The sequence below is a fragment of the Tamandua tetradactyla genome, chromosome 7 (genome assembly GCF_023851605.1).
Source record: "Tamandua tetradactyla isolate mTamTet1 chromosome 7, mTamTet1.pri, whole genome shotgun sequence".
Classification (NCBI taxonomy): Eukaryota; Metazoa; Chordata; class Mammalia; order Pilosa; family Myrmecophagidae; genus Tamandua; species Tamandua tetradactyla.
Genome location: NC_135333.1, coordinates 33,824,605 through 33,837,186, shown reverse-complemented (window position 1 = coordinate 33,837,186; position 12,582 = coordinate 33,824,605). Strand labels below are relative to the sequence as shown.

Below are 12,582 nucleotides of genomic sequence, written 5' to 3'. Positions count from 1 at the left end.
GGGGAAGAGTGAAATGAGACTAAGTGTCAATGGCTGAGAGATTCTAAACAGAGTTGAGAGGTTATCCTGGAGGTTATTCTTATGCATTAAGTAGATATCACCTTGTTGTTCAAGGTGTAGTGGAGAGGCTGGAGGGAACTGCCTGAAAATGTAGAGCTGTGTTCCAGTAGCCATGTTTCTTGATGATGATTGAACAATGATATAGCTTTCACAATGAGACTCTGTGAATGTGAAAACCTTGTGTCTGATGCTCCTTTTAGCTACTATATCAACAGAAGAGTAGAACATATGGAATAAAAATAAATAATAGGGGGAACAAATGTTAAAATAAATTTAGTTTGAAATGCTAGTGGTAAATGAAAGCAAGGGGTAAGGGGTATGGTATGTATAATCTTTTTTTTCTCTGTTATCGTTTTATTTCTTTTTGTTGCCTTTCTATTTCTTTTTCTAAATCGATGCAAATGTTCTAAGAAATGATGAATATGCAACTATGTGATGATATTAAGAATTACTGATTGTATATGTAGGATGGAATGATATCTTAATGTTTTGTTTGTTAATTCTTTTTTAATTAATAAAAAAGTTAAAAAAAAAACACAAATGTATACATGTAACCACACACACTGGAGAGAATGAAATTAACTGAGTTTTAAGAATTCCATCTTGACAATTAGTATGTTCTTGTGGATTAAATTATGGCTCCAAAAGATATGTTGGAAGTCCTAATCCTCAGTACCTCAGAATATGACCTTATCTTAAAATAGGGTCATTACAGATGGAATTAAGCAAATTAAAATGAGGTCATATTGGAGTAGGATGGGCCCTTATAAAAGAAATTTGGAAACAGACAGCATGGCAAACAACATGGATTGCTGGCAAGCTGCTGCCAGAAGCCAAGAGAGAGGAACGAACAGATTCTTCCCTACACACTTTAGAGGAAACACACATACTGTATGATTCCACTTGTATAAAACTCCAGAAAATAAAAACTAATCTTTAGTAACAGAAAACAGATTGGTGCTTCTTTGGAGATGAGATGGAGAGAGTAGGATAGAAGAGAGTAAACAAATATTAAACACATTTAAAGTTTGAAATGATGTGGTACGTGCTTCAAAAAAATAAAAGAGTAATGTGATAGAGAGAGGGGGCTACTTAAGATTGGTTTCACCTCTGAGGAGGTGACATTAGAGCTGAGACCTAAATAAGTAAGAGTCAGCCATATGTAAAGAGGTAGGAAACAGGTGGGGAAAGTGTGAGGTGATGAACGATGCTCACTATCTTGACTGTGGTGATGCTTTCATAGGTATATAAATGTGTCAAAACTGATCGAATGTTACACTTAAATATGTCAATAATACCTCATTAAAGCTATTCAAAATATTAAATGCTAAATTTATATCCCACAAGGCCCTACATGATTCTCCATCCATCCACCTCTTTTCATTTCCTACCACTCTTAATTTCACTGAATATGCTCAAGCCACAGTTTTTTCTGAACCTTCAATGAACAGTTTACTTTCTGCCCAAGGATCTTTGCATTTGCTGCTGCTTATGACAACTCTCTCAGATCAGTGTGTCTGACAGAACTTTGTGTAATGATGGACATGTTCTATAAGTATGTTGGGCAACATGATACAACTAGCCATATGCGATCATAAGACCTTGAAATGTGACTAATGTGATTGAAGACTTGAACATTTAATTCAATTTAATATAGTCACATATGGGTAGTAGCTACATATGGATTATTACATGGCTGACTCTTAGTCATTTAGGTCTCCGCTCTAATGTCACCTTCTCAGAGGCCTCGTGAAACCAATCTAAAGTAGTCCCCTCCCTCTGTCACATTACTCCTTTCTATTTTTTGAAGCATGCACCTCATCATTTAGAACTTTTTAATTTACCTATTATTTGTTTTCCTCTGTCAATGCATGCACAATGAAAAGTGGCACCTTGTTTATTTTGTTCAACACTATCATTGCCAGTGCCTTAAATTGTGCTCGACAAAAAGTAGGCATTCAGTAATTATATACTGAATACATAAATGCACAATTGTCAAAACCTTTAACTACATGTTGTACAGTGGTAAATTTTAGATGGATAAAGATAGCAACATCTCAAATGATTCACTACAGACATGCAGAAAGCTTACATATTAGACTACTTCCTCCAGAAACTTTCCCTGACACCTCAATCTGGGTTAGCATGATTGCTCAGTATCCAGGTCCCTCCATCATGGCCTTTACTTTAAATGAATTACTTTTTGTATCTCCTATTGAACTGTCAGTCTCTTAACTGAAATGCACAAATTTTAACTGCCTGAGTATTTTTTCCCCATAGTCCATTAATATTCACATTTCCCCAAATCAAAACATGGAATAACAAGAGGTAAGGCAATCAAGGTCTAATAACCTAGAGGGCAGGTGATAACAAAATGCATGTTGGGGCCAATACCAACAGGTCCCATTGTTTTGTTTTTTTTTTTAACATGGGCAGGCACTAGTAATCGAACCCTGGTCCTCGGGCTTGGCAGGCAAGCATTCTTACCTACTGAGCCACCGTGGCCCGCCCCTCATTGTTTTTTGAGGCATTGTCTGACACTTCCCAGAGAAATATCAGGGAAATAGTTCAGAGTCTGGTATGACTCTGGACTAGCTCTATTAGAAGGTCCAGTTCCTTTCTCAAGCCCAGAATGACACCATAATGCAGCTATGACATAAACTTGCAACCGTGCTTGCCACATAATCAGTATTCTATCTCCTAGCAGTGGCTCAAGGTACTGACATTGTCTGCAATGTAAAAGTGCCTCTTTGCAGTCACTGACTACCACCTTCACCAGCTGAGAAGAAACCACAGTCCTCACTACCCAGCACACCTCTATTCAATGATCTGTTGAAACATGGTAGATTATCATTAAGTTCTAGGAGTATAGAGATATGCTTCATCTGAGGACATTAAAAAGGCTTGTCTTAAAGTGGCCCTGAAGTGGCACCCTGATAAAAATCCAGAAAATAAATAAGAAGCAGAGAGAAGATTCAAAGAAGTAGCTGAGGCATATATTACCAAATGAAAAACGCAACATTTATGATAAATATGGCAAAGAAGGATTAAAGGGTGGAAGTGGAAGACATTTTGATAACCCTTTTGAGTATGGCTTCACATTCTGTAAGCCAGATGATTTCTTTAAAGAAATTTTTGGTGAAAGGGACCGATTTTCATTTGACTTTTTTGGAGAATTTTTAAATAACCCAAAGTGCTTCTATGGAAGCAGAAGCAGAGGTTCAGAATGGATTTTCTCTACCTTCAGTGAATATCCACCTTTTGAGAACAGATTTTCTTCATACGATACAGCATATACTTCACACGGTTCACTGGAGCAGGAGGGCCTTGGTTCATTCTATTCCATGGCATTTGACGATAATGGGATGGGCAATTACATATTTGTTACAACTTCAGGTAAAATAGTTAATGGCAGAAATATCAATACAAAGAGAGTTATTGAAAATATCCAAGAAAGTGAAGAAGCTAAAGATGATTGTGTGCTGACATCCTTGCTCATAAATGGTCTGGCAGATCACGAGGGCTTTGCAGAAGAATGCAGCTGGAGAATATAATCATTCAACAATTATTCTCCAAATCCCTATAGTTCCAAACACATATCTCAGTATAGTTTTGTGGACAATGATGAGCAAAGTATACCTTGAGTCACCAGTGACAGGGATCCCCTCCATTTTCTCAGGAGGATTCAAAGAAGGTAATAAGAGAAAAAAAAAAAAAGAAGCATAAAGAGGGGCATAAAAAGAAGCCAACCAAGAGGAATCACTAAATTGACTTTCCAGACACACTATGTTCATATAACAATTGAACATGACTCTTTGTGCATTTTGTTAATCAGGGCATTGTAGATAATATGTGTTTAATACTATACTAAGATTATATTTTAACATTTTTAGCAGGATTGTTATCATTTGGATACTAGTTGTTTGGATTAGGTTGTCAGAAAAAGATTAGTTTGTGGTAATGGTGACGTTAAGAATCTGGAAAACAACAAAGATTTTTTACTTTGTTTTTTGGTTTGAGCTAAATATTTGCATATTATAGAATTTTTCTTTAGTAGAGTTTAAGAACGATTTCATTCCTTTTTAATAAATCACTATATCAACACCTAAACTACTGGTAGCACTAGGAGGTAAAAAACGTATGAAAATACACAGGTTCAGATTATATAATAATATACGAAATGACTTTTTTCCAATGGAGGCAGAGCATTCAATACATAAATTAAAGATTATAAATTAAAAACTGAAATATGAAGTATTTTAAGTTAAAAATAGCCAGACATAATTGCAAATATCATACATATGTGGTAGGCCATCAGTGAATCACTTCAGATAGGAAATTTTCCTTTTTTTTTTTTAAACTTTTTTTATTGTGAAATATAACTTATCTACAAAAAAGAATTAAATTTCCAAGTACATTTTAACAAGTAGTTATAGAACATTTTTTAAAAGTTTGATATGGGTTACAGTTCCATGATTTTTCATTTTTTCTTCTAGCTGTTCCAAGATAGTGGAGAGCAAAAGAAATATCAATATAATGATTCAGCAGTCATATTCATTTGTTAAATCCTATCTTCTCTGTTATATTCCTCCATTTCTTTTTTTGTGGAAAATAACATATATACAAAAAAGCAATAAATTTCATGTGAAAATAACATATATACAAAAAAGCAATAAATTTCATGTGGAAAATAACATATACAAAAAAGCAATAAATTTCAAAGTACATCAGAACAATTAATTTGGTACAGTTACAATTCAGATTTCAGAGTTTGGTACGGGTTACAATTTCACAATTTTAGGTTTTTACTTCTAGTTGCTCTAAGGTACTGGAGCCTAAAGAAATACAATATAATGATTCAGCAATCATATTCATTTGTTAAACCCTAACTTCTGTGTGTAACTCCATCATCTTTGATCTTTCTCCCACTCTTTAGGGGTATTTGGACTATGCCCCTTCTAACTTTTTCACATTGGAAGGGGCTGTCGATAACATGGATGCGGGATGGCACTAATTGATGTTCTTGAGAGGCTGGGCCCTGTAGGTTTCAAGACTGTCTGGTCCAGGGACCCAGCTGGAGGTTGTAGGTTTCTGGAAAGTTACCCTAGTACATGGAACCTTTGTATAATCTTATATAAAGCCCTAGTGTTCTTTAGGATTGACAGGAATGATTTTGTTTGGGATGAAATTTTCTATTTTGAGATGCACAAAGAAGATACAAATCCCTTACTGTAAAACACTGTTAGCCATTATAATTGAAGAGGTATGTTGGGAGAAAAATAGATGAGTTATTTAACTACCAGGTATTGAGCAAGTAGTTTCAGCTAAATGTCTGCATACATCTGTTTAATGTAAACCAACTTATTTTGGTTTCAACACATTTCTTAGCTTCCTGTAATTATTTTGTTTTCAAAATATATTGTTTCTCAACCTTTAATTTTTATTCAGCAATTAATCCAACAATAGTTTTTGAGCACCTGCTATTCACCAGTGTTCTAGGTGCTCTGCATACAGTTAATGAACAAATCAGCAAAAAGCTTAGCCCTCATAGAGCTTACAAACAGGACAAAGATATGCTAAACAGGTATATTTAGCAGAATATAGTCTGAAGTTAAGTCAAAAATAAAGCAGGGGAAGGGGTTATGAAGTTTTGGGGAGGGAGGGTTGAAATTTATCTAAAATAGACAGGGAAAATGATGGTTACATTTGAGTAAAGAACTAAAGGAAGTGAAGGAGTTAGCCGTATGATTTATCTGGTGGAAGAGAATTCCAGGCAGAGAAAACAAGTACAATGTCCCTAAGGCAGGCTATGCAAAGTATGACTGAGGAACACTGAGGATAGTTTGGCAGAGTAAGAGAACAAGTAGATGAAGTCAAAGAGGTAATAGGTCAGATTAGGCAGAGACTGCTAGATCACAGTATAGATTTTAGCTGTTACTGTGAAGTAGGAAGTCACTGAGGGTTTTGAGCAAAGGAGTCATATAATCTAACTTACACTTAAACAGGACCACTCTGTTTGCTGTTCTTGAAAACAAACTCAAAGTAAGCAAAGAAGATATTGAGGCTAGTGCCACAATCTAGACCAGAGATTATGGTAGCTTGGTCCAGGGTACTGGGAGGTGGGGGTGGTGAAGAGTCATTAAATTCTGGATATATTCTAAAGGTAGGAACAAAGGATTTACTGGCAGACTGGATATTGGGTATGATAAAGAGAGGAGTCAAGGATGACAAGGTTTGGGGCTTTAGTAACTGGAGGAATGGAGTTGTCATTAACTGAAACAGTCCTGGAGTACTGAAATTTTGGACACACTACATTTGAGATGCCTAGATTTATTAGGGATGCACTGAAATAAAATTTCTGCATTGACTTGCATCCTGCATGCTCCTTGTCATCAAATTCCTTTCTAGCTAAAAAAACCTACTGATCATATTCTTTTAATCTTTTATCTCTTAGCAATGTAATTACTGTAAATTTCATTGCATATGAAAGGGATAATCTAACAGCACTAAAACACAATAATCTTCAGTGAACTTTAGTTCAATTCTATTTAGCAATGCAACAAGTCAGAAAAAATAACATCTACAATTTTTAAATTATTGCTATAGAAAAGTGTGAGTTTTTGTTTTGTTGGCAGGTGGGTGGGCAGGTGGGGAGGTGGGTGTGGAGGAATGGTCATTTATTCTACAAGAGGGACTAGGGATAATCAGCTTTAAAGCTTATTTTTAGAAAATAAAACCATTTAGCTTAGGGTATTTTAAACATGAACATAAAATGACATTTAGTAGAGTTTATCTGTCATCAGGTATGTGATATTATTCAAAATTGAAAAAAAATAGTTTTCCAAAAACACTGTCAGAGAACTCAAGAATGCAACTGACATGCTCTCCCATTTCAACTTTCTACTCTTATCAGAGTATAACTAAGATTTAGAGTTGATCATCTCACTCAGTAAGCTTAAATTTTTTCAATGGTTTCCCAAGATTAGAAGAAAAACATATTACACAGTAACATATTACACAAGGCCTTCCATGACTCAGCCACCAGCTTTCTTCTCTACATGATTTTTTATCATGTCTTCTTACATACTCTATTCTCTAGCCCAGCTTTTTCAAAAATGTGTTACAAGGGATACCAGTTTAAAACTCACCTCATAACAAGGGCTCCACATTCAAATATATTTTGCCAAATTACTGCCAGACACATCTCCCTCTGAGAGACTTAGAATTTGTCTATTACTGGCACTATTTTACACAATTCTTTATACTCATTTGAGCATAAAACCTTTTGATATAACATCTATCAAGCTCAGGAACATATTTCAAAAAAGCTCCTCCAGTCACATCAAATGACTGCAATGCCACCATGTTTCAGTGCTTGTGCCTCTGCATATGTTGCCCTGCCTCAATGGCTCTTTTCCTCTAGTTTGCTTGGTGAATGTCTTCTTTGAAGTCAATCCCTTCTAATATTTGAAGGCATGCCCACAGTTCCTCTTTAACTCTTCCTATTTCCTAGGAACTAATCTATTACTTCTTTCTTCTCCATAACACTGTACCTCTATGAGTAGGCCTGGTATATCATATTACAATTATTTCTCCACGTATCTGTTTTTCCACTGCAGGTAGAGAATTTTTATGCTCAATGCTTCTATTTGGTGCTCAATGTGTGTTGAATGAATTATTACTTGCACACAGGCATTAAAAAATTTATCTTCTACTTACTTTTCCTTAGTATTTTCAATATTTCCCTTCCCCATCCTAGATTTATAATTATCTTAAATTAGTTCATCTTTTAAAATATAACTTACTTTCATTTTATTAGTACTTATTTTGCTTGTTCTTATAACTTATAAAGCTAATGTTGCATATTACAGTTAATAAAATCTTGCTCTTAACCTTTACCTGGTCAAAACATTTTCACTTCAGGAATGCATGACTTTCACAGAGAAAGTTTTCTATGGTATTCATTTCTCTGTGTACCCAGAGCCTTTCTACAAAGAAAGGTGACCAGGAGCACCACAGACATTTGAAGTTCTACTGATGATTACTTTGATCAGTAAAATTTCCAAATTCTAAAACTTAATTCAATCCCAGAATAACAGGATATTGACAACCTATTACTTCCTTTCCTGACCTATCATGTCACCTGGGTTAAATTCTATTAGAGCACTTTGCTATACTGTCATTTATCTGTTGCTTATCTACCATCTTGACTAGACCCTGAGTTACTCCAGGGAAGTGGAGACTCATTCACAATGACTAACTCAAAAGTTACTTAATTTTTTATGCCCCACACAATGAATAATAGGTTCCAAAAGGACTCACTAAGCCAGGGTGAGATCTAACAGCATAAAAAAAAAGGAGTAGAGGCAATCTAAAATTAGGAACTTGTACTTTTGATTCTCCATTAGTTTCAGTTCTTCATAAGTAAAATGTGGATATCAACCCTGGCTTACTGGACTTGTGAAAATCCAAGACCATTCCTTCATTTGACTAAAAAGCCAACAAATATTTTATGATGTAAACAGGTTAAATTTACCTATTCCACTGAGGAAACTGAAGCATAAAAATATTTTGAAGGGTATAAACCAGAATCTAGCCCTACATCCTGATTTTCAGTCTCAAGAAATCCAAAGTCACAAGGATGGTCCCAGTTCATATATCATAGGCTGTGATTAAGATTTATCAATTGCCCATCTAACTTTTCACCTACTCCCTTGGAGAATGATAGCTTTCAGTACCTTTACTACTAGAACTGAAGAGCAAGTTCTGTACACGGGACAATTATTTTTTTTTACAGTAAGGACAGGTCTTGAGGTAATTATTCTACTTACAACGAAGTAAAGTATAATAACATAAGAGACATAGCTTTAATGTCAAATGCAACATGCCCTGGTTTACAGATTATTCACAAATCGGCTAAGAAAACTGAAACATGACGCAATAACAGATCCAGCAGCTAGGCAGATCAGACAGTTTTCACTGATCAAGCTCTAAATTCATCAGATTAATTATTCGCAAGAGTATACTCTAAAAAATAGGTTCCCTTCTTCTTCGGCTTCCTCATCTTCCTTTTAAAAACACGCTTTCAAAAACAGAAACCCCCGGGAGTATTTTTAAACATTACCTCTTCTGAGAGGAACTGCTCAGAGTGTAACATGCTTTTCTTTTGTATATTCTGGCGCCGGCTCTCATATCAACTCTTTGAAAACATGAAAATAAGATTTTAAATTGACCTAACAGAAAAAGAACTACTTGATTTACAGAGACTATGTTACCTAAAGAAGTGCAGTAGCTGACAGCTTCTGAGACCGAGTAACTTTGAAGACAGCCCTTTTGAGGAATAGCACACAAATGTCTCGCTGCAGTCATTTCAGCTCCCCCAAATACCTCAATGACAGAACACAGGGCCCACCCTTTTCCAGGCGCAGGAGGTAAAGAAGTCCACGGTTTGGGAGCAGAGAACCCAGCAGCAGGAGGGGCCGCCGAACTAAGGTTCTCCTGAAACCAACCGGGATCCCTCTGGGGTGCCTCAGGTTCCACAGAGAGCAAACCCCGGAGAGAACACTGTGGGAAGAGAGGCTAACCTGAGACGCCGCGGGCACTTGTTACGGCGGGAGCCAGCCTGGGAGTTGACATCAGCCAAGGCATGATGGCCTCGCTCACGCGTCAGGAAGAGAAGGAGGAAAACGGTGGCTGAAGCTGCCGCCACCAGAGCCGCGTCGCCAGGAAACCGGGCCAACAGCCCCTCCCCATCCGGCCTGCGCCACTGACCGGGCTTTCCTCCCACGGCGGCGCCGAATGCTGACGTCACACGTAGGGCTGCGACTTCAGCTGGGGCTGGCGGAGGTAGTTGCGTCATGCTCTACTTAGTGCGCACATTTACAGAATAGCCGATTCTAAATGGTTCCTTGGAAAGGTTGATATCTCCCGCCACCTGGGAAGCGCCCATGTAGTAGGTTGATTCATCCAGGGAATTGGTTCCGAGCTAAGACTATAAGAACGCGTACGTAAAGAGGCAGGCAACGGCACGAACAGCCAGACTTCTAGAAGGTTCTTGCTAGTGCGCAGAAGCAGAGGTGGCGGGAGTAGGAATGAGCGGGCCAAGGGCCCGGGGTCACGAGACCGTTGGGTGGGCGGAGCCAGCGGCCAAGGGGGTTCTAGTTTGTTCTGCCTCGAGGAAGCCGCCCCCTTCTACGCGGTCACTCTTGAGCTAGCACTCCGGCCTGGAATTAGACCGCAGCTTTCTCGGCCGCGCCCTTTGCTTCCTGCTGCTTCCGAACCATGGATCCCGGCAAAGTGAGCGAGCTTCGGGCCTTCGTAAAAATGTGTAAGCAGGATCCGAGCGTTCTGCACACCGAGGAAATGCGCTTCCTGAGGGAGTGGGTGGAGAGGTGAGGCCGGGCCTGAGGACCGTTGGGAGTGGGCAGGGGGTGGGAAGAGGGAGGCGGGCCGCAGCTGGGCTGAGGAGAGGGGAGCGCGGCTGTGAGGGCGAAGCGAGGTCGGGGTCTCTTTGTGGCTCGCTCCCTGCCCAGAAAAGAGAGGCGTCTCCCAGGGACTAATGGAAGATCAGAAGCCTTGAATAGTACAGGGGCGGGGAAGGAGGGGTGCAGGTGACTTGGAGACTGACATGCGGGGAGAGGGGTGAGCACCGCAAACCGGATCTTTGGCGTGGTATGTGTTCTCCTCTGTCTGGTGTCCAGGTTAGGTCGCATTGACGCATAGCAGCTCTTTTAAGCACCATCCCTTTAAATACTGTTATAATAACAATAGTAATTTATCATCTAATAGACTAATATATTCTTATAATAACTACATTTGATCGGATGATTCTTATATTTACAGCGGTCCTAACTGCGTCAATTATTTTGGCAATCTCTGTTGGTGACAGTGATATTCCGAACACTTAGAGATTCAGAAAGTGGTTTTGCAAGAGCCGCCATGCTTCTAGGATCCATTCTTGTTATTTTTTTAACTCTTGAGTTTCTCACTACGTGCACGGAATTAATTCAACAGGCACTGTGCCAAGTGCTGGGCAAGTACTATAAGTATAGTCTGTTTAGGGATACAGATAAATAAGTACAAAAATTCATTTTGGTATTTACTGTGTAATAGAGATAAGCATTCTACACGTTAGAGGGGCGGGGAAGAGAAAAGGCGAAAGAGAAATCTTTTCCGAAGAGAAGTTCTAACAGTAACCACTACTGCTGGTGGGAATGTTAAAGAGATTGCTTACTGGTGGTCAACAGCGAGAATGCAAAGCATTGTGAATTCTAAGAGGTGTTGTTCTAAGCATTGACGTGGATATTTTAGTAATATTTTTATAGGGGAAGATGAAAGCATGATAACCAAATATTTTAGAGTATTCCTGCCAACAAATTTGTTACAACGAAGAAACTTAAGTTAGTAACAACCAGCATTGTATGGCTGGTATAATTTGTTTTTGCTTTGAAGGTTCAGTCTTTTTTTTTTTTCCCCCTCACCAATTTTCTCGTTTCTGTAAGATTTTTGCTCGTGTTATGTATGTAAAATTCTGGACGGTGCAACGGTGGCTAAGTGACTGATTTCTCGCCTGCCACGCTAGAGACCCGGGTTCGATTCCCTGAAAAAAAAAACTTTGAGGACACTTATGGTTAATAATTACTGTATTAAAATTAGTCAATTTATAGTGTTAACAATCAACCCAGTTTGCTTCTCAACAGAAAAACTTACAAGTTCCTGTTACGGAAACTGAATTTTACCAAAGTCTGAATTTTTTTAGGGTTTGGAATTACATGACTTTGGCTTTTGCTAGTGGTATTAACTGCCTTTTGCTTTGGGAGATACATTTCAAGAGTAGAAATTGCAGCCGAGATTTCAGTGGCTTTCTCTGTTGAATAGCTTGATAATCCAGAAGGCTCACTCAGTTAGTTGTATGCTTTTATCCTCTTCTATCTACTCATCAGAGGAAAGCTCCTAAAATTCCAGGTAAAGTAGAGGGTGACCACAGGAAGAAATAGCTGGCACTAAGAGTGAACGTTATACTGAGTGGATATAGTGTTTTGTTTGTTTTGTTCTTACCAAAGAGGAAGAGTATGAAAGAAAAGTTAAAAGGAGTCTAATTACCACGTAAATTGTGCTGGACTTATTATGGCTATGTAGAGAATTCCTGGTTAAGCTCTAGAAAATGTCAGACACTATTTCAAAAAAAGAATAACCACTTATTTTATTTTAGTATTTGTCCGATAATTCTAATATTTTTTCTGGTTCCATTTATAGTTGTCCTGCAGCTTCCTACATTTAAGTCTGAGGTGAAGCATCTTTTGGCATAGATAGGGGGCTTAATTATAACTGTTGAGATATTGACATGAAAGCTTTTGCTATCTCTTTCATTCTAAATTTAAATTTACATAAGAATTGTCCCTTGGCCTTTGCTTGCGGTGATATCAACTCCTTTCTCTGCCTTCATTACTGTCTTCTTAAGGCAGTCCAAGATACTAGCTGATTGGGTTCAGTGTGGAGAAATTTGGTCCAAGAATATTCCTA

The 12,582-nt window shown here is 38.1% G+C and overlaps 3 protein-coding genes across 11 annotated transcripts in view; 2 read left to right on the top strand and 1 right to left on the bottom strand.

Moving 5' to 3' along the window:
• The window catches only part of XPNPEP3 (X-prolyl aminopeptidase 3), a 170,699-nt gene extending 160,833 nt beyond the window's left edge, over positions 1-9,866 (bottom strand). For 3 of the 8 annotated variants that reach the window (XM_077168950.1, XM_077168949.1, XM_077168951.1), the window contains exons 1-2: positions 9,645-9,865; positions 9,185-9,259 (exon numbers count right to left, since the gene is read on the bottom strand). Coding sequence is in view for 3 of the 8 variants with exons in the window: in XM_077168948.1 (XP_077025063.1) it covers positions 9,645-9,708 (64 nt within the window). In the remaining 5 variants the exon portion in view is untranslated. Of the gene's footprint in view, positions 1-2,547; positions 3,675-9,184; positions 9,260-9,644 lie in introns of those variants that run through there. The other 5 variants (XM_077168948.1, XM_077168943.1, XM_077168944.1 and 2 more) reach the window with 3 other exon arrangements.
• DNAJB7 (DnaJ heat shock protein family (Hsp40) member B7) lies at positions 2,657-4,234 on the top strand. The gene is given in 4 exon segments (XM_077168955.1): positions 2,657-3,057; positions 3,059-3,722; positions 3,724-3,771; positions 3,773-4,234. Coding segments are annotated over 4 exon segments (924 nt in total). The 5' UTR covers positions 2,657-2,899; the 3' UTR covers positions 3,827-4,234.
• Positions 9,867-9,881: 15 nt separating the features above from the next.
• Positions 9,882-12,582, top strand: part of ST13 (ST13 Hsp70 interacting protein) — a 29,753-nt gene continuing 27,052 nt past the window's right edge. The window contains exon 1 of one of the 2 annotated variants that reach the window (XM_077168953.1): positions 9,882-10,387. Coding sequence is in view for 1 of the 2 variants with exons in the window: in XM_077168952.1 (XP_077025067.1) it covers positions 10,342-10,451 (110 nt within the window). In the remaining variant the exon portion in view is untranslated. Of the gene's footprint in view, positions 10,452-12,582 lie in introns of both variants that reach the window. The other variant, XM_077168952.1, reaches the window with a different exon arrangement.